Source organism: Anolis carolinensis, chromosome 1, assembly GCF_035594765.1.
Source record: "Anolis carolinensis isolate JA03-04 chromosome 1, rAnoCar3.1.pri, whole genome shotgun sequence".
Lineage (NCBI taxonomy): Eukaryota > Metazoa > Chordata > Lepidosauria > Squamata > Dactyloidae > Anolis > Anolis carolinensis.
Genome location: NC_085841.1, coordinates 231880899 through 231901523, shown reverse-complemented (window position 1 = coordinate 231901523; position 20625 = coordinate 231880899). Strand labels below are relative to the sequence as shown.

Sequence of the window (20625 nt, the reverse complement as noted above, 5' to 3'; positions counted from 1 at the left end):
ACAGCACATTACGAAACCTTGTCCCCACTGGTTTGCTTTTAATTACTCTGATTTTATCTGCATGGATTTTAATGTATTGTCCATTATTTTATTTTGTGTATCGTTGAAATGTTTTAAGTTTTGTCAAATATGCTGTGTCATTGTTTCAGGCTTGTCCCTGTTGTGAGCCGCCCCGAGTCCCTTCGGGGAGATGGGGCATGATATAAAAATAAAGTTTATTATCACCACCACCTCCACTCTTGGTAAGCATGGTGCTCTGTATAAGCCCTTGGTTACAGTTGCCTCTGTTGATGTCAGAATGAAACATCTGCACGACCAGCAAGAAAGAGGGGATGGATCTTTCCTCTGTCTTCTAGGTCACATAGATACCTCATTCTGACTTAAGCAGAGGCAACTGTGGTGGCCAAGAAACTCTATGGCCTGCCAGGAGAAATGTTATTGGCCCTCTCCTATGGTCTCAGTAAGTGCTTTGGAGGCTGATGGAATTCAAAACAAAATGGCATCTCTCCTAGCCAGCTATAGAGCTCCAACTAAGTGCCTGATCACCTCTATTGATGTCGGAACAGGCACAAGAGCAATAGCAACAGGGTCCAGCTGGACAGGGGATCAGGCCAAATTGGATCCAATCCAGATGTACAGACTGCTTCAAAGTCCTGATATATTCCAGAATGTCAAGAAAACTCCTGGATACCTCTTGGTGTTGCCCAAAGTGATACAAAATTGGTTTAAAGCATAAATCCCTAGATACATTTGGTCCATGTAGACATGCCCTTGGTTTATTAAGTTACATCAAATAGCAGCCATATCCTTGATAACTAAAATTTCCTATCTGGAAGTTATTTTGCTCACTTGGAGATTGTTTGGATGCATGTAAGTGCGCCTTTTGGCTTTCAAACAAATGCATGTTACTTAAAGGTTGATGCCTTCAATTTCCTCTCCCTCAATATTTAACAAAAAACTAAAGGAATGTGGATTGAATTTGATGGACACAACTTTCTTCCTGTAAGACTCCGCATGAACCATCAACTGACCAATTTGTAATTTGATTAACTTACTTTTTGCTTTGAATGATTACCAATCAAAATGAACATAAGAGATGAGAATATTTCTATCCTGCTCTTTACTTTCATTTTGCCTAGAATATGAAGAACCTTGGCTCTTTTTGAAATTTAGTCCTTAGAGCAATGGTTCTCAACCTGTGGGCCCCCATGTGTTTTGGCCTACAATTCTCAGAAATCACAGCGAGTTAGGATTTCTGGGAGTTGAAAGTCAAAACACCTGGGGACCCACAGGTTGAGAACCACTGCCTTAAAGGGTTGGGTTCCCATTTGTCAAGGCTGTATGATGCAGGTACAATACTTCTGTTAGAGTTAGCAACCTCCTCATGCCTATTCCCAGTGTTGATCAAATAATATGGCCCTGTTTAGGAGTTTAAGCACAGCATGTTTTTGCCAACTTCCTGCTTGTATAGATTTTTGTCTACGTCTACTCTCTTAATAAATCACATAGCCTTCCTTTGTTCTCTGAAGTTTCACCTTCACTCACTCTTTCCCTCTCTGTCCTCTATCTAGTGAGATGCTCCACATTTCGTGATACCATGCAGTATTCTTCCTTTACTTACCTTTCTTCAAGAAGATGAACTTGTGTTGATTATGCACATGAGTAAAACTACTTTTATATACCTTACAAAGAAGATTGCATTTGACGTCTTTCTCTGGTAGACATTGCATTTCAGGTGGAGTGGGATGGTAAATTGTTTTGACTTCTGCCTAGCACATTAGTTACTCTGATTAAGAGATCCACTACAGTTTCTTACATTAATCAACAGTTTTTACTGATAGGCACAGGCATTCTTGCACCAATGTAAAACCATGCTTTAGAAACCTGATATTATCATGCATTTGGCTAAATTAAAATAGTTGCCACCAGCCAATACTATTTTATCAATGCATAAATTGATACTGGTAATCTTGTAGGATAAGGTAAGCAAAGAACAGAAAGCTGAGGCAAACTGTATACTTCCGTTCTGGAATTAATTTTAGGGATTCTCTAGGTTGGAGCAAAAGAAGTGAGGTGTGCATATGAATACTTTAAAGGTACAATTTCCTGGCTAGTACCTGGATGGGAGACCACTTATAAATACTAGATGCTGTAGGCTACATTTCAGAGGATGGAAGTGGCAAAACCACTCTTGAGTATTTTTTTGTCTAAGAAAACCCATGGGGTTGACATAACTCAACAGGAGTCTTCAAGGTGCATGCACACACACACACACACTATGCTGGAGTGAACAAAAGGAACACAAGGAATGGAATAGGGGGATTTCTTATCACTTTCAGTTTAGGCTGCTTCAAGGAATCTAAAGCTAGTAAAAACGGCAGTCTTTCTTCAGCAATCTCAGAGTTACCGTTGAATTCGTCACTTGCATTCATTGAATAAGCCAAGGTAATGGCAGTGTGGTGCAGAAGAAAAAAAATTGAGATTGAGAGGAATGTCACCTAATGTGACATTGGCAACTAGCTAAAGCTGTTAGAGTATGCTCCGGAATCAGTAATTTCTTGACATGACTTAATGCTTGTAGTGAAGGGACACAGGAGGCGGAAATTTAGCATTCTCTTTGCAGTGCATTGCCAGCCAACCCTTAAATAGAAAACAAAGTGCCTTAGCATCCCAAAATGAATGTCTTCATTGTCTTCCTTTTGTTTTCTTCATCCTTTAGGGAGCTGTGAAAGAGAAATGAGTGTTCAGCTGCAGAAGAGTTTGGGTGACAAACAACCTATGCCCAGAGTGTCATCAAACAACTTTTAATTTGCAACATTCAAATGTATTCCTGGGATTGCCTTTTCCCAGATGTTTCTTCCTCACATCCTTCCCTTGTTTCTTTTCAATTTAATTATGGCCATCTTGTAACGCCTCCACATTTCACAATTTGATCAAAGCCAGACAACCAGAGTATTTACCTCAAGTTTAATAACGGTACAATAATTTCGCCTGGAGCCTCATTCTTCATTCTACAACAAAGTGATAGATCTGTTTCCGAAACACGTACCTACTAGGATATAATCTAGCAATGGTTGATTTCACCTCCATCATTCCAACAGGAGAAAATAACTATATTGCTGCAACCGTTTGGCTTTGACTCTATTATTTGCAGTGAGGTTGACAGTTCGGGAGCCAGAATTAAATTTCCTTCCTCTAAAGCAGGGGTGTCTACAAAACCAATTTGCTATTCTCCATATGACATGGGGACTTTGTTGACACCTTGCCTATAACAGTTTGAATGTGTTTAGCCCAATTCTACACTACAGCAGGTTGTCAATAAATATCATCTTGGTTTAAGAGTTGGAAGTAAATCTTCTCAGTCCTTCAAACAAGAGATGAAATGGTAGCAACAGTCTTTATATTGAAGAAACACATGAGCATGTGGGAAATAGTTCCTTTAAACAACACAGAATATGAAAGAGAAGTGTTTGGAGGTTTTAATTCTGGGACAAGAAGGCTGAATTTAACTGTGATACATAAGTTCACACTGGCATACACTATGATGCTACAGAATGTAGCATTTCATGATCAAACATGGAGATGTAGGCCTAGTTCCAATTGCTAGCCCCAAGTAGAGTAGACTGATAAAGATGGTTGGTTTTATTTATGTTGAATTTGTTGCTGGTAAAAGCCATCAGGTTGACTTTTCTATGAATGAAACACAGTGTCATCAACAACCCACTGACGTACTAGACAGCTATTGATTGAATAGCTGCTTTAGCTATTGCAATTGGATTTAGAACACAATATTTCAGAAGGAACAGCTGTTTTCCTATAATTTAATACAGAAATATCTCATGTTTTATGCTGCTTTGAGGTGTTCCTAGTACTTTATGTGTATTACTCAGTTACAAACCTCACAGCTATAAGGGAAGTATTGTTCTATATATTGCAGATCAAAAGGAAGGTGCTTAGTGGATCTGATTTTACCTCTCATATTGTACTTTTTAAAATAAACAATTTTTGTCTCTACCTCTCAGCCTATCCAAATTCTTGTCACATTTCTCCAATATATCCCCCCCCCCACACACACACAATTGATCTCATATGCTCACTCAGGCCCTTTCCACACAACTGAATATAGTCCCACATTTTCTGCTTTGAACTGGAATATATGGCAGTGTGGACTCAAGATAACCCAGTTCAAAGCAGATATTGTGGGATTTTCTGCCTTGATATTCTGGGTTATATGGCTGTGTGGAAGGGCCCTCGGAGATGTCATGTCAAATGCTGTTAAGATGTTTAGAAAATCAGTGTACTTGCCTTGTTCAGGCATAAACTACTTGGGTTATAATCTCACACAACCTGGGCAAAGGAATATAAGAAATTGCTGTACTTCAGGTCAGACTTTTGTCCCATCCCATTTTGGTAGCCCTAACTAGAAAAGCACTGTTTTGTTAAATATTTAATGGAGAGTCAAGTAAATTGATTGAATGAATTTGCTCTACATGGGGCTCCCTTGTGAATTCAAATTTTGATTAGTATTATATTCATTGCTAGGTTTCAACAAGACAGGTGCCTTTTGCAATCACCATAAAGCTGATTCTTCCCCCCTCCCCAGGTCTCTTTCAGGATAAAGTGTCTGTGTATATAAGATATGCTCAGAGTTCCTTCCAGAAAGACATGGTTAGAACATCCACAATAATTTATAATAAATACTCAAAGTCATGTCATATAATTAAAGCCAGATAACTAAGTTTAAGGTTTGTGATTATAATTATCCATCAATTGTTTTTAGTTGATGGATTATTATTAATGTTTTTCTATTTTGTGGGGGAAGTGTGGTTTTTCGTAACCATTCACCCCCGCCCCACACACACACACTTCTTACACATTCATAAACTATTTCTATTGGGCAAGTAAATTGTGGGCCCTTCTACACAGGCACATAATGTGGCTTGGATCAGGCATGAAAAATTGTGGTTCTAAGCCACACTGAAGCTACATAAGGGTGTCTTGAGTCATCTCAAGCAGTGAGACTCTGGACCAACAGTCCAGTCCACCTGTACTGGAGCCAGTTCAGAGGATCTGGGAATGGGTCAAGATTCCAATCCCCCCAACACCCCAATTTGGACCTTCCCTGGTGTTTTTTAAGCCAGGTTGCAACTTCTTCATTGTGTTGTCAGTTAAAATCACACATATGGTAGTTCTCCTGTGCCTATGATATAAGCCTCGGAATTGTCTTGAAGGCTTTAGTTTTTGAAGGCTATGGCCCTGCCCAGCCTCCACAGATGATATAAGCAGAGATCAGGGTTATAGCCTTAGTTCCTTTTGCTGTCGTAGCAGCCAAGAGGCAAGGCATGCAGGGAGGATGGCACAGGAGAACTACCATATGTGTGAATTTCAAAGAAATCCACTTGAAGAAATAAGGTTACAGGTAAGCGATCATACTTTCATTAAGTGCCTTACCCCAGAGTTAAATTGAATTAGCTTGTGTGCATTTGACACACCAGGATAATGCAATACCCACACTGCAGTATTTGGCAGTGTAGATGCAACATGTGTGAGAAGTATGAAAGAGGATGTGGAGCCCTAGAAGATCCAAAAATCTTTCAACAACTACAAAAATGCTGCATATTTTAAGAAAGGCTCCTGGTGTATATGTGTATTAAATGAATCATGTAACTGTTGGATTATATTTCTGTGTTATATGAGGGTTTTAAAATCATTTATCTATCTTTTAATTCTGCTAGTGAGGTCATTAGTTGCTCTTTTAATAACATCCATCTCTATGCTTGGCTTGCTTGTTGTCATGTTTTTCTCTTTCATGACAACATCTAGCTAGTCTGACAATTTTGATTTGGGAAGCTAGCAAGGGCATTTGTCTTCTTGTTTATTTCCAAAACTAGTATATTAGTTGAATCTTACAAACATTCTATACATGTTCAAAATATACAACAGGGTTTTTAAAAATAAAATAAAAGAATGATTACTGTACTAGAAAGTTCATTATCCCTCCAGGAATGCATTTGGCAAGCATTTCGAAGCAGAACTCAGAAACAAATTAAAGTAAAAATGTCAAAAAATGCACTGGCAATAACTCAGCAATGTAAACAAGCTCATAGATCTTGGGTTGTTTTCTTTGAAGTATATATTGTTCAACCAAAGGGGAGAATCAGTCAAGTGAATGCAATCCTCTGACCCCAGCTTCTGCGTTTTGAGAAATAGTCAGAGATACATGTGCATACATGTATGATATCAAGGAGTGTCCAAATATAGTCATATGCTTGAGAAAATTTATCTTCTGCTGAACCTAACCCACAAAGCAGGTTCATATATTTTAACCCATCCACACAAAAAGATATCTTGCCTTCCCACAATTCTATCTTTTATACAAGCCCATGAAACCACTAACTTGTGTTGTTATGCTCATAATGTATGGTTCCATTTATTATATTTTCAATCAAATGAAAAGAAACAGTGCCAAAAGAAAGGAAGTATAGTTGAAGAAATGTGTCACCATATACCCTTCTTTCCTTGAGACATGTTGCCAGTACCTTTTAGGGATCAAAAGAATATTTAAAAATATTTTAAGAGGTTAAATGTCATGAGAAGAATCTCATAATGATGAGAATCTGCAGTCCTGGACTTATTCTGTACAAACTTCATGGTTGTGTCTGTATTTAATTTGTTTATAGCAAAGAGCCTTTTCTGTATGGAAAATAATATTTCAACGTATTATTTTTTAATGAGAAAAAACATAATGACTAGGGAAATCTGGTGATTCTTCCCTGAATGTTTCACTTTTTTATTCCAGAATTTGTCAGAGGTTTGGTGAAAATATGGAGTTACAACTTTTAGTGCTATTAACTAGTCATTGAGACAAGCAGGTTGTTTCAGGAGAGAGAAGTCAATATTATAACCTGTCTATCCAGTGATTACTTTACACTTTCTAGGTGTAAATGAGAAGAGGGACAGGGATTCACTTAGTGCAGAGATGCAATTACACATGACTTTGGCCTTCAACCATTTCAGTGTGAAAAGGACATTGCTTCTCATGAATTACTATTTGCCCTGGTTTCTGGAGTTCACGGTAAACCTTTTGAGACAGTTTCTCCCTCTTGGGTCAGAAGCTCAGATCAATCAATTACTCTAGATCAGGAAGGATTGAGCTTCTTTGCCTTACTTTTCAGAGCCTATTTTCAACCAATGCAAAACTACAAAAGAATAAAGAATGCAAATTACAGCAATATTTTCTGACAACCATTCTCTTTGGACAATGACAAGTTGGAATATTTTCATGAGGAGCTGCCTAATCCTATCCTTGATAGGCAGGAACTTGCGAAAAGGTCACATTTGAAGCAAAAACCTAAAATAAACTTCTCTCATGCAATCGGTTAAATGCAATATATTGTATCAGGAAGGCATTTTCCATGTGACAGTGATGCAGATATCTGGCTTTTGTGGGTACCACATCATCTGTCTCTTAATGATCACTAGTATTTCCTCCAGTCAACTTCTGGCTGATCTGCTTTCCACTAAGCAAGGGAAACTGGGGATATTTCCAGGGCATCAAATAGTTACATCTCTCTTCCAAAAGGACTTGTGATAATTGATAGTTGTGTCTTTTGAGGAAAAAGGTGGAACAATCAGTAAGCAAATAAATGATTATAGCTGGTACACAGCTCTATGATGGAGTCTATACTGATCTTTATGTTGGTTTCAAGGGGTTACAACATTCTAAAATGACTTTCAACAAATGCTTCTATATTCAAGGCAATCTGCAAATATATATCTTATAGAGGTGGTATTTGTAGAGGAAGCAAATAAAAAGAACATACAGGAAAAACATTAGAATGGGCCTCCCCAAGTATAGAAATCCCTGACAATGAAAATCCTGGCAAAAGCCCTGGTCTTAAGAGATAACCTTTCATGGTGTTCTTCCCGTAGCTTCATGATCATGTGGGAGGGGGATACAAATAGAAAAATGGACCAAGGTGTGGGGAGCCTTTCTCCTCCATGTGAGAATATCTTTAAAAGCAGTATTGTTTGCTGGAAAAATGAAGGATTTAACTAAACACATATTGATTAAGGGAGCAGAGAGTTGGGATAGGTTATTTTTACTATACTGGTTTCAGTCTAACAGAAAAGACCTAGCTTCAAGGAGAACGTTGTGATTCAAGTCAGAATTGTGTGGGGTCGACACTTCTCTTTTCAGACACAAAGATAAATTATGACCCTAGTTAGAATAGCCATTGCATAAATACAGTGAGTGCTTTACAAATTATTTGCTTGGTGAGATTATGGGAGTATCTGCACTGTAAAATTAATGCAGCTTGACACCACTTTGATTGCCATGGTCCCATATAGATATAGTTTGGTGAGACACTAGTACTCTTTGGCAGAGAAGGTTAAAGGCCTTTTAAAACTTCAGCTCTCAGGATTCAAAAGCATGGAGTCACGGTAGTGGTGTCAAACTGCATTAATTCTACAGTGTGGATGCACTCTATGAAAGGTTTGAGGACCTTTGGTGATTTTTTAAAAATTCCAGGTTTGCAAAATTGTGTTTGTTCAAAAGACTCGTTTGAGCAAACAAGCAGCTAAGAAACAATATTTTTGCAAAATTAACATTATCTTTAACACATTTTTTGCAATTTTCTGTGCAAAACAGGTTTTTGTGTGAAACTAAGTTTTTGTACAAATGACTTTTTCACAGAAAAGTGCTCCAAATATGGGAAAAATTCTCACAGCAGCTGACCATTTCATGAAAAGTTGTTTTGGTGTATTCAGACAATAATTCTGATTGAGAACAAGGTTTCCAAGTTTTCTTTATATTTCTATTTCTAACACTGGGAAAGAGGCTAGCCCAAATGAGATTTAACTTGTATGTTTTTTGACATTACATTGCATTCTGGGTGAGGATTTGCAGTTCATTAAATGCATTGATTTATTATTAGTTATGTTATTGTGTTCGTTGCTGCTTTTAATCTGTTACTGTATTTTAATTATTGGCACCATTGCATCAATTGCCATCTCTTTTGCTTTATATTTGCCCTGAGCTACTCCTTTTGGGGAGAAGAATAGCAAGATAGAAATATACCGTGGATAAATAAGAGAAATATAACCAAATATAGTCATATGTTTGTTGAAGCTACTATATTGTCCACAAAAAGCAATATATGGAAATGGATGCACTCCAACTAGTAAAGTTAACTAATATTATTAAACTCTATCAAAAGCAATGGAAACAATTGCTTCATTATACAAACATGAACAAGATTTTGAAGAGTGGTGGAATGCACATTAAAGCACTTAACAACTAGATTTTGCTTTCCCTCACTTGAAGATGAGGCATTTCCATAATTCAAATATTTCACTTTCATAATGATCGAAGAGTTTATTTTTAAAAAAACATGCCTACACTTCTCCCTATCTCTGTATCTGTTTTATATTGTTTCAAGAAAGAATCCAAGTATTAGCCAAATATTTTGGTGATGACTTGTCCACTTCTAGCATCAGCTTTACAATTAGGCATGCAATTCTGAATTCCTTCTCATGGTACATGGGAGAATGCAAAAAATAAATAAAGGAATTCTTCTTAACACATGACGGCAAAATCTCTCTCTGTGTGTGACAGTACCAGTGAGAATGTGTATGGCTTCAAGAATATTCTTTGCACATTTCTGTCATATATGCCAGACTAAAGAAAGCAATAATGTGTTCTTGTTGAAGGGTTCCATAAATATAGTAACATTGGATGTGTTTTCTGTGCCTTATGGGTCAGTCATCTCAACTTTGTGTGCTTTGTTTTATGCATATGTTCTTAGCTTCAAAAAAATGAAAAGATACATGTTTTGCACAAAGTAGGGACAATATGACAGAAAACAAATGTGTAGTGTTTTAGTCTTGTTTTGAGATAAGGTCTGCCAAAGGGATCAACAAATCCTTACTGAATTTTCCTTCCTTGCCAAAACAGGTCATTCCAACCAACATTTTGGCAATGTGGACATATTTTTCCCAACATTATGTACAAATGAAAACAACTACTAATGAATTTGATAGGCAGAAGAAAATATTATTCGTTAGAATTATACAGTGAAATATAGTCCAGACTGACAAGAGTGTGGATTCAGAAAGTTGTGTGCTTGTGCTCTGTCCTTCCTTCGGCCAAGGAACCTGTTTCCATTTCTACCGAAGTGATATCCCTAGAAAATTGCTGGAGGCAGACAGACCAGACTCCAGTCTTCACTTCCATGGCCCTGCCCCCTATCTGCACAGTTCTGCTAATCATATTGGGATATGGTTACGACATAATTTTTTTGTATATATGACAAGCCGTTCAATTTCTGAAAGTTCAGAAGCAACCACAAATGTTGGTATTTGAACAGATTATAATGACCTGCTGTTATTTTCATTTGTCATCCAATACACCAGGTAAACATGTCTACTAGAAAGATCATCCCATTGAATTCAACTGGACTTACCTCCAACCTAAGAATGCTTAGAAGGGGGTTGTAATCTTCTTTCTGGAACTGACTTCTGTTGATGTCAAGATAAACTGAGCAAGTGAGATCACTGCAGTGACCCAACAGTATAGCATTTTTCATATTCTAAAGCTCCTCCTAAAACCTCCCTGAATTCTATTTACTGTGTAATGGTTCAGTGATAGGAAAAAATTGATGCTCAGCATTTGATTTGATATTTTCTACAAAGTGCAGCAAAGTTCCACTTCATTTGTGAGCTGACAGATCTCATACAGCACATTTGTAATCACAGCAATGCTTTGAAAACAAACCTGATAATTTGGGGTTTTGATATAACAGAAAGGTCAGCTTTCACTGTACCATGAAAAGAAAGTTCCGAATTTAAGCATATGCAAACCATCAATTGAGTTGATTTCTCTCACAAAAATCGAGGGTGTCAAAGTGGGATAGGAGGTAAAGTGCTTCAAGAAATGCAAGGTGTATTTTCTTTCTCCAATCACCCTTGGCTACAGTTGACCAGTTTAAATAGTGTGTATGAAGTCTGAAAATTACAATGAGTCTTGCTTCATCTTATCTGCATCTGCTGCATGCCAATGTCAATGTAAAAGTTTTTTTTTTTTTTGGAAAATGTCACTGTCAATGAAATGCATCAATAACTGTAATTTGGAGTTGAAAGATGTGACCCCACTTTCAGAATATTGAATGTGAAAAGGCTGTCATAATGTCTCATACCATATTACCCAAGTAGAGGGGGAAATACTATGATTTCCCTGAGAAGACTGAATATAGTCAAGTTTGGTTGAAAAGATTCCATAAAGTACTGAAAAATGCCCAAGAAAGTCAGCGTCTCTATCGGTGCATGTCTATTTCCTTCATAAGGGAACACAAAGGTTTTAGCTGTACTGCTTTAGTACTTTCATAAATAGTCATCGGGCAGCCTTGTTGGCCAAGTAGATGTTGTTACAGAACACATGTGGAATGACAGTGAGATTATATCTTGTGCTGGACTCCAGCTGCTATTTCTAACTAAAATAGATCAATTGAATCAATAGGATTTAAATACCATTTTGCAGTTGATTGAGTGAGTCTATTCAGGTTGGTGCAAGGAAATTGACTTAAACAAGAGTGGGAATTGTGGGAACTGCAAGTTCCAGACATTTTTAGACTGCAAATCACAGGAGAACAAATCCCTGGAATTAGACTTGGACTTGGTCACCAAGCTGGAAATCATATTTAAGATGCAAGCTGAAGAAATCTTAAGCATTTAATCATCATTCCTGGAAATGTTTTCCAGACAAGATCTTCTGTTCTGATGTCACTTCCCCTTTATTTTCCTCTTCACTTCTGTTCTCCTACTGATCTCCATTTTTGTCACTTGCTTGATTTTCCTTGTTTGTTATACAGAACGGAATGTTCTAAAGTTATGCTCATTGATTGAGAAATACATTGGCTTACTGTTGCTAGGCAGTTACTGAGAGAGAGATGGAATATTAAGCAGGTGCAGGTTGGGATAGTGATTGATATTCTTTTCCTGTGTTTAAAAATTGAATGAATCATGGCACTCATAATAATCTTACCTTTTTTCCACAGTCTGGGCCACCATATCCATTTCTGCATGAACACACATTTGGCTTGATACATCTGCCCCCAAACTGGCACTTTGGTTTACAAAGAGCTGCAACAAAACATGGAGGCATTATTTCTAAAACCCCATAAAAATTGATCAGTTCAATGACATATGGTTTTATTTTGTCTCAAAGTCATAATTCAGCTGAGGAATCTAAGTTGTCTTTTCATCTTGTGAGACCCGTGGCTCTGCTAAATGGGTCACATAGTTAAAAGTCCATTCCACATGGCAAATACATCATTTGGCAATGAATGCTTAAAGTCAGCCCATGCTGTGTATTACATGGTTAAGCTTCTGTGGGATCACTACCGGGTGTGTGTGTTAAGAGCAGTGGTTCCCAACCTTTTATTTGACTAGGGCCCACTTTGACCAGGACCTATTTGACAAGGGACCACTTTGACCAGGGAGCACTCTCCAACATTACTAACAAAAGGGTTACAAATCAGGTTTTGGTCAACTTTAGATTCGGTTTGGTTATTTGGGGTGCTGATTCAGAAAATTGCATTGGATAAACCACATCAGCTCTAGTTTCCGATACAACTCTGTGGAAAGGAGTGAAAATAAAATAAATAAAGAGGGAGGAGGTTTGTGGATCGGATTTTTGTTTTCTGGGCCGCTGCTCACAGGTTGGGAACCACTGGTTAAGAGGAAAAGACTTGCCCTGATGAATTGCAAGCCACAGGCTGAGTAATTAAGGTCAATCAGTTTGGGCTACTCTCAAAGGGGTATGACTGGGGAGTGTTTGTTTTATGATTTGAGCTTACTGAACGATTGCTCCTGGGCTTGCTGAATTCTTGCTACTTGGCATAAGCTTCTAACTTGCAGCCCATTTGATGCTGGCAAGTTTGTCTCCATGGACAAATGCATGGACTGTGACTGTTAGGCTTGTCCGATCGATGGAAAAAATGTTTCAATTCTTGTTTCTAAAGTAGGGGGTGCCAGCGCTTCGATATAGAAAGTATTTCTGAATTTTTCACCCAAAAATTTTGGATATTTCCGAAAATTTGTAATGATTCTTAATGTTTCTAAAATGGCGGATGCGCATGCGCAATCGCCAAAAAAAAAGGAAACTGGGGGGGACTTTTACAGGGCTCTCCTGCCCTCATTTCTTGAGCTATCCTCATCAAATTTGGTACAGTGGGAGATCACATTCAACACTCTTTGCTCAACAAATTGCAGAATGTTTCCTGTCTCCTATGATTTTTGGCGAATTTTCATAACTTTTTATAATACACTATTTTTCAATATTTGAAGAAACCTGTTCCTGGTTTGAAAGTCTTATTTCCTGTTCAATTGGGTTCTTATCACTGTAAAAGTCCCTCTTCTACTTGTGTAGACTTTGGATTAGAAACGCAGCACACACCAAGCAATGCCTTGGCAGGAGTACCACTGTCCTTTGGAAACTATTACTTGCAGTGTACCCTTTATGGATTCAAATCAATTTGTGACTTTGTGATTGCTGCAATAACACTCAGCCCGGGGGCTTGGGATTACAAACGGAGCATGAGGGAAGCAATGCCTTGGCAGGTGCGCCACGTCCTTTGGAAACTATTACTTGCAGTGTACCCTTTATGGATTCAAATCATAGCTTGCCATTTTACTAGTTACCTCAAAGAGGGAGCAGTCTTACATGGATTTGTTCCTTGAACATTACATTCTCCATGTGTGCAATTACTCACATGGGCAGCTATTTGCAGTGGGACAGCCAAATGTGCAGTAATGTCTGAGTGAGTGATGATTCTGCTTTTGTAATTTTTTATTAAAGAAAGAGAACAATAGAGGTGGTGAGTAGGAACTCTTTGTCTTCAAAGTATGACACACTTTCTTCTCATTGTTCTTCTCTTATTATCTTGAACTAATGGTTAGAGACAGGGAAGAATGCCAAAGCTGTAATATCTTGCCCATGAGAAACACATTGATATGTGATTTGAGTCCTGTTAGATGAGTTCAGAGTGACCTTCCCTTCTCAGTTCCAGTGAAATAAGAGATGCTTTTAAAAGAGCTTGCCTTGAAAGAGGCAACAGCAGCAGCAGCACTGAATGAAATGTCTACTGTACTTTTAGAATAGACAAGATCTGGAGAAAACCTCTTGTTATTATAGATTGTGGTAACTAATTGCCCGCAGTACAGTAAATCTGAGCTGGGCCTCCACCACTGCATCTGCAGCAATATAATGTGGATGCAATCCAAAGAAAACTGGGCTCTCCCAAGCTTCATTGTTATTAGAGGAAATCAATCAATTCCAAAACATTCCCAAATGGAACTCTGACATAACGTAATTCTTCAAATTGACACCCTAGGCTGGCCTGCTGTGTTTCCAGAGAGCACCAGCATGTGAATAATCTCCCTGGCTCAAAAATGTCCCTGGAAGTGTAAACTGATAAATTGAGATTTTGTGATCGCACCCGCATTTTGCAATACCTCCTGAATACACTTAGCTGTAACACTGTAGACTTTTCGGTAGTGAGTCAACACTCTTTAATGGCTGTTATATTTCAAACATTGGTACTTTTTGCAGAAACAGCATGGTGTAGTATACTAATGATGGACTAATAATGGCGGCGTCATCATCATCATAACCTAGAACTCCAGGAGACCAGGGCATGAATTCTTGTTCTGCTAAGCAATCGTGGACAAGTCATACTTTCTCAAGACTTAGAGGAAGGAAAGGAATACTGGAGTCCCTATAAGACCTTCGGGTTGGTAGTTGTCAAAGAATACTTGAAAATATAAGAGTTGAGAAAAATCCTATTGTTAAGCAAACTCTAATATGCTTGTACGGGAAAGAAACCCTAATTAAATGGAAGAATTGGGGTGAAAATTTGTAAACAAGAAAAAATGATAGAAGGAAAATGATGAACTCTATTACACTGCAAAGAAGAAGAATGGAAGTACAATTCCCCTCCCCATATCCCCAAACTTTCCTTGTCTCCTTTATGTCCATACTCCCTCCCTACCCAACCCAACCTCTTTTTCCTGCAAATTTCCCCTACTTTATTTTTATCTATTTTCTGTAATCCTTTAATAAAAATTATTTTAAAAAAAGACTTGGAAGAAGGGAATGGCAAATATCCTTTGAATAAGCCTTGCCCCCGCTTGCCTCTCTACAAACTGTGAGGGATGTATAACACAGATGGCACATAATAACAGTATTTTTAGCAGCTAAACAAGCTATTTCTCTCAATTTTATTGTGTGTTATTATTATGTGCTCTTCTTTGGGGTTGTTTTATTTTTTTAAAAAACTTTTGTACGTTTTTTAAACTTTTGTATTGCTTTAAAATATTTTATGAATATTTTTATTTTAATTGTTCTTAAATGTTATGGGAAACATATAATCATAGAGTTAGAAGAGACCTCATGGGCCATCCAGTCTCACCCCCTGCCAAGAAGCAGGAAAATCACATTCAAAGCACCCCCGACAGATGGCCATCCAGCCCCTGTTTAAAAGCCTCCAAAGGAGGAGCCTCTAACACACTCTGGGGCAGAGAGTTCCACTGCTGAACAGCTCTCACAGTGAGGAAGTTCTTCCTAATGTTCAGATGGAATCTCCTTTCCTGTAATTTGAAGCCATTGTTCCGCGTCCTAGACTCCAGAGCAGCACAAAACAGGCTTGCTCCCTCCTTCTTAGGACTTCCCCTCACATATTTATACATGGCTAACATGTCCTCTCTCAACCTTCTCTTCTGCAGGCTAAACATGCCCAGCTCTTTAAGCCGCTCCTCATAGGGTTTGTTCTCCAGACCCTTGATCATTTTATTCATCCTCCTCTGGACACATTCCAGCTTGTCAACATCTCCCTTCAGTTGTGGTGCCCAGAATAGACACAGTGTGATTCCAGGTGTGGTCTGATCAAGGCAGGATAGACTTCCCTGGACCTAGACACTCTGCTCCTATTTGGTAAAGGTTTTCCCCTGACGTTAAGTCCAGTTGTGACCGACTCTGGGGGTCGGTGCTCATCTCCATTTCTAAGCCGAAGAGCTGGTGTTGTCTGTAGACACCTCCAAGGTCATGTGGCCGGCATGACTGCATGGAGCGCCGTTACCTTCTCGCCGGAGTGGTACCTATTTATCTACTCACATTTGCATGATTTCGAACTGCTAGGTTGGCAGGAGCTGGGGCTGACAGCGGGCACTCATTCTGCTCCTGGGATTTGAACCTGGGACCTTTCGGTCTGCAAGTTCAGCAGCTCAGCTCTTTAACACACTGCGCCACCACCAGGGGCCCTATGCTCCTATTTATGCAGCTCAAAATCCTATTGGCTTTTTCAGTTGTCAGATCACATTGTTGGCTCATATTTAACTTGTTGTCCATGAAAACTCCAAGATCTTTTTCACACATACTGCTGTTGAGCCAGGCGTCCCCCATTCTGTATCTTTACATTTCATTTTTTCTGCCTAAGTGGAGTCTCTTGTATTTATCCCTGATGAAGTTCATTTTGTCAGTTTCGACTCATTTCTCTAATCTGTTAAATTCATTTTGATTTCTGCTCCTGTCTTCTGGAGTACTAGCTATCCCTCCCAATTTGGTGTTGTCTGCAAACTTGAGGCCTTGTAGCCTGCTTTGGGAGTAAGTTGGCATATTAAATAAATAAAATATAAATAAAATTGTTTTGTATTGTTTTAATATGTTTTTTATAAGCTATCTTGCATGAATTTAAATCTTTGCTTATTTCATCTATGCATGTAAGAAGGAAGGTCAAAAGTTTTCTTCTAGCTGATTGAGAGGCTGCAAATGTTGTGGGCCCTTTAATGCAATAAATAAATAAATAATAGACATCTATTTATGCAAGAATAAATAAATAATAGACAACACCCATGAAGCAGATTTCAAGTTTCAACCTCCAAGGGATGGGATGGCTGCTTCAGCCACTGATTGACCAATCAGCACCACAGCAGCTAGGGATAAATAAATAAAGCCATTGTCTTGGAGATCACAGCCAGTATCTTCATTTCTCCTCCAAATGGGACAACGCTGGCTGGTTGTCTCTCACTCTCAAAAAGAGACACAACTGCTCTAGTGAATGGGTCCTTCTTTAATGTCTAAATCAGGCCTGCATAACCCATGGCCCTCCGTATGTTTTGGACTTCAGCTCCCAGAATTCTTGACCATTGAACAAGTTTGCTAGGGCTTCTGGAAGATGGAGTCCCAAATGCCTGGAGGGCTACATCAACAAATACGCATTTGAAAAATTAGGTTATCACTCCACCAGTTGCCAAAACTTACTATGTATTGGTCATTACTTCTAAAGCCCTACATCACTGGTTCTCAACCTGTGGGAGCCCAGGTGTTTTGGCCTACAACTCCCAGAAATCCCAGCCAGTTTACCAGCTATTAGGATTTCTGGGAGCTGAAGGCCAAAACATCTAGGGGCCCACAGGTTGAGAACTACCCTACATGGTTTGGGACCAAGTTACCTACAAGATCACATTATTCCAATATAATACACTCCATATACTCAGGTCTTCTTGGGGGACTGTTAACCAGGGGATTTTTAGTTCCAGTGCCCTCAGATTGTGAAATGATCTGCCAGAAGAGAATCAACAGCTGGATACCTGGTCTGAGTTTAAAACAGCATTAAAAACCAATCTCTTCTGGTGGGACTATCCTGATAGCTTTTAAATTAGGAGCTTTAAATTATTAATTGATTGTATTTCATATGTATGTTTTTTTAAACTCTTTAGCTGGTTATGTATTTTTAATTGATATTTGTGTTCTTTACTGTGTTATATGTTTATTTGTTGCTGTATTTTAATCTATCATTCTCCATCTGGATCCATAGGGAGAGATGGGTAAGAAACAAACAACAAGAATTTGGTGCTGGCAAGGTGGAGGCAGAAATCCTGTGCATTTCAGTTGTTCAGAGCAGAAGAAAGGAGATGGCTCACTCTGCCCTTAAGTTCAACAGGTATTTGGATGTTAGAACATGTGCATGCCTCCTTCTTCTCTAGGGGAAAGATGTAACAGTAAGCTGTCAGTACATTGGCTTTCCCTACATCTGTACTTGATAGTAGCTCTGAACTCAGGACATCTGTCAGGAGCAGATGCAAGTCTCCTTGCCCTTGTCTCCCCTGTACAATTCTAAAGGAGAAAAGGAAGTGGAGTTTCCATCTGTTTCTGCCTTCATAAACTCAAAGAGACAGGAGGCATTCACATGTGTTTGTACCTGGCAAGCAGAGACTCAGAACACACAAAGTCACCTGAAATTTGGGGTCTGCACAGGAGTAGAGATTGTCCCCACTCCTTTGTGGCTTTAGGTTCATTGCTCATCTCACTTGTCTGTGCTTCGGGCATGTTAGTAAATCTGATCTAAAAGGAACATCAGGCAATACATAGAATTGTGTAAACACGCTGATATAATTACATTCTTACACTATTCAGTTTTAAAAATAAAATAAACAGGGTTGTTAATTTTTCATAAGTGGCACAGTGTACCATTTCAAACTTATCTGGATATAAAATTTATTTTTTTAATAGAAGTCAGTGGCGCCAAGTTCTTTTATGAATCTGAAAGATATACTGGTTCATTAAAGCTGTGCATCATGTCATTTATGTGTTCGACCCAACATTCATATTTGAGCAGGATTCAGTTAAAACTCAGCTATTTCCCATCACCATAAAAGTTAAGGCAATGGGGCTGCAGACTTCAAGCCAGCTTTCTCCACCTCTTAATTAGCAGTGTGTTCTCCTATGGCATTGTTTTGGCACAGGAAAAAGAGAGTAGTCAACTCAGAAGGCACTGTGCCAAGAACACAAATGTCATGTTATCATTTTAATTAGATATCATGGAGTGATATATTTTGTAGGGGGTGTGGAGAGAGCCATGCACATATACACACACTACCAAAATTCTCCCTAGCATGATTTGTATACTGAGAAAATTATGGACAATAATTATTTAAATGAATTGGTAATTGTTTGTGGAACAAATATATGAAAATAAATATTTGGGAGCTAGAAGAAATATAGTTCACAGCTATGTAGCTATAATCTACAACTTCTAAATGAAGAGGAAAAATTGAAGAAGCTCTGTGAGCAGGCAGTAAGCAATGGAAGCCAGAGCATGCAAGGTTATTGATAAGCCAGACAAAGAGTAGAAAGGAAGGGACAAAGAGAGTCATCCTGTTTTTTGTGCTTTGCGGTATTTTTCTTTCTCTTTCTGCTCCACACAGATGCCTGATAGACACATTTCTCTATGGGACAGATAAAGAATTCCAGTATAAAATCCTGACACCATAATGGTATCTCTCTGACACATACACACTCTCTCTCTGTAAATGTGGATTATGAACATTGTCTGGCTTCTCGGGGAGAAACACGTCTATCATGTACTCTAGCTTAGCAGGGAGAATGGGCTAGAATGGCACCCTGTTCTAAACCAATGACACTATGTTCTGTCTTCTTTGAACAATTGAACCTTGTGATATTGGCACCCTGTGGACAAAGTACAGAGGGTGCACCTTTGTGACAGCTATTTTATGGTGAGATATTTCCTTGTTATGACCACAGTCTAGTCTTGTTTCCACCATTCAAATCCAGCTTTTTCCTATTTTCCTCTCTGTCTAAAAAAATCTATTTTGTACTGTATTTGTATGTACAAAGAAACACAAGGATTGGTTACTTTTACAATGCCTTGTACATTTTCTATCTTTGGTAGGTTGGTCATTCTTCGATGTAGAATGCTGGATAAAATCTGTTTTTATGGGATGCTGCAAATCAGTTTCTACATTCTGATCAGAATTTCCTGATTTATTTGCAGATATCTACATTATGCCTGAAATAACTCTTCTGAAACCCAAGGGCCCCAAGAAAAACCACATATGTTTAACTCAAAACACAACAGTAATGCAAAAACAAGTAATAACTAGTTTTACAACCTATATTTAAAAGTTCTGAAATATATACTTGTACAAGCCTTCAAATAGTCAGTTGATTTTGGGGGACCACATTAATTTTATAGGGCTTTCTTTGGCAAGAAATATTCAGAGATGGCTTGGCCAGTTCCTTCCTCTGAAATATAGCCTACCACACTTGGTATTTGTTAGTCATCTCCCATTCGGGGCGCTTCCAGACATACATTAAACCTGTTTTAGAGAGGGGTTTAAGAAACTTGCTCCAAGGCGGGTTTAAGTCCCCACAACCCAGAAGAAAAAATGGGCTTTCCTGTGGGTTGTCCCCATTGCAGTGAGATAACTATTGTGCTGCAATGGGGCAACCCCAAAATCCCCTCTAAAAGCCTTAAAAATAAAGAAAACCTTACTGGGATGCCAATACAATAATTAAAATATATGACAATTTTAACCAGCATAAATTTACCAGTATTTCAATGGGAAATGTGGGCCTGCTTTTGGCTGACGAGATAGTCAATTTAATTAGGACTGTTGTTGTTGTTGTTGTTGTTGTTGTTGTTGTTGTTGTGTGACTTTAAGTAATTTCAGACTTAGGGTCTCCTAAGTCTCTTCAGACTTAGGGTCTAAAGCTTAGGGTGGGACCCAGTTAAGCAACCTGGAGGGCAACATATGGCTTTGGACCTT

At 38.5% G+C, this 20625-nt stretch overlaps 1 protein-coding gene across 1 annotated transcript in view; it reads right to left on the bottom strand.

The window, feature by feature from the left end:
* Positions 1-453: 453 nt before the first annotated feature.
* Positions 454-20625, bottom strand: part of LOC103279158 (von Willebrand factor D and EGF domain-containing protein) — a 368122-nt gene continuing 347950 nt past the window's right edge. Inside the window, exons 29-30 of the mRNA XM_062966717.1 lie at positions 12044-12141; positions 454-2723 (exon numbers count right to left, since the gene is read on the bottom strand). Coding sequence (XP_062822787.1) covers positions 2709-2723; positions 12044-12141 — 113 coding nt within the window. The 3' untranslated portion in view covers positions 454-2708. The remainder of the gene's footprint in view (positions 2724-12043; positions 12142-20625) is intronic.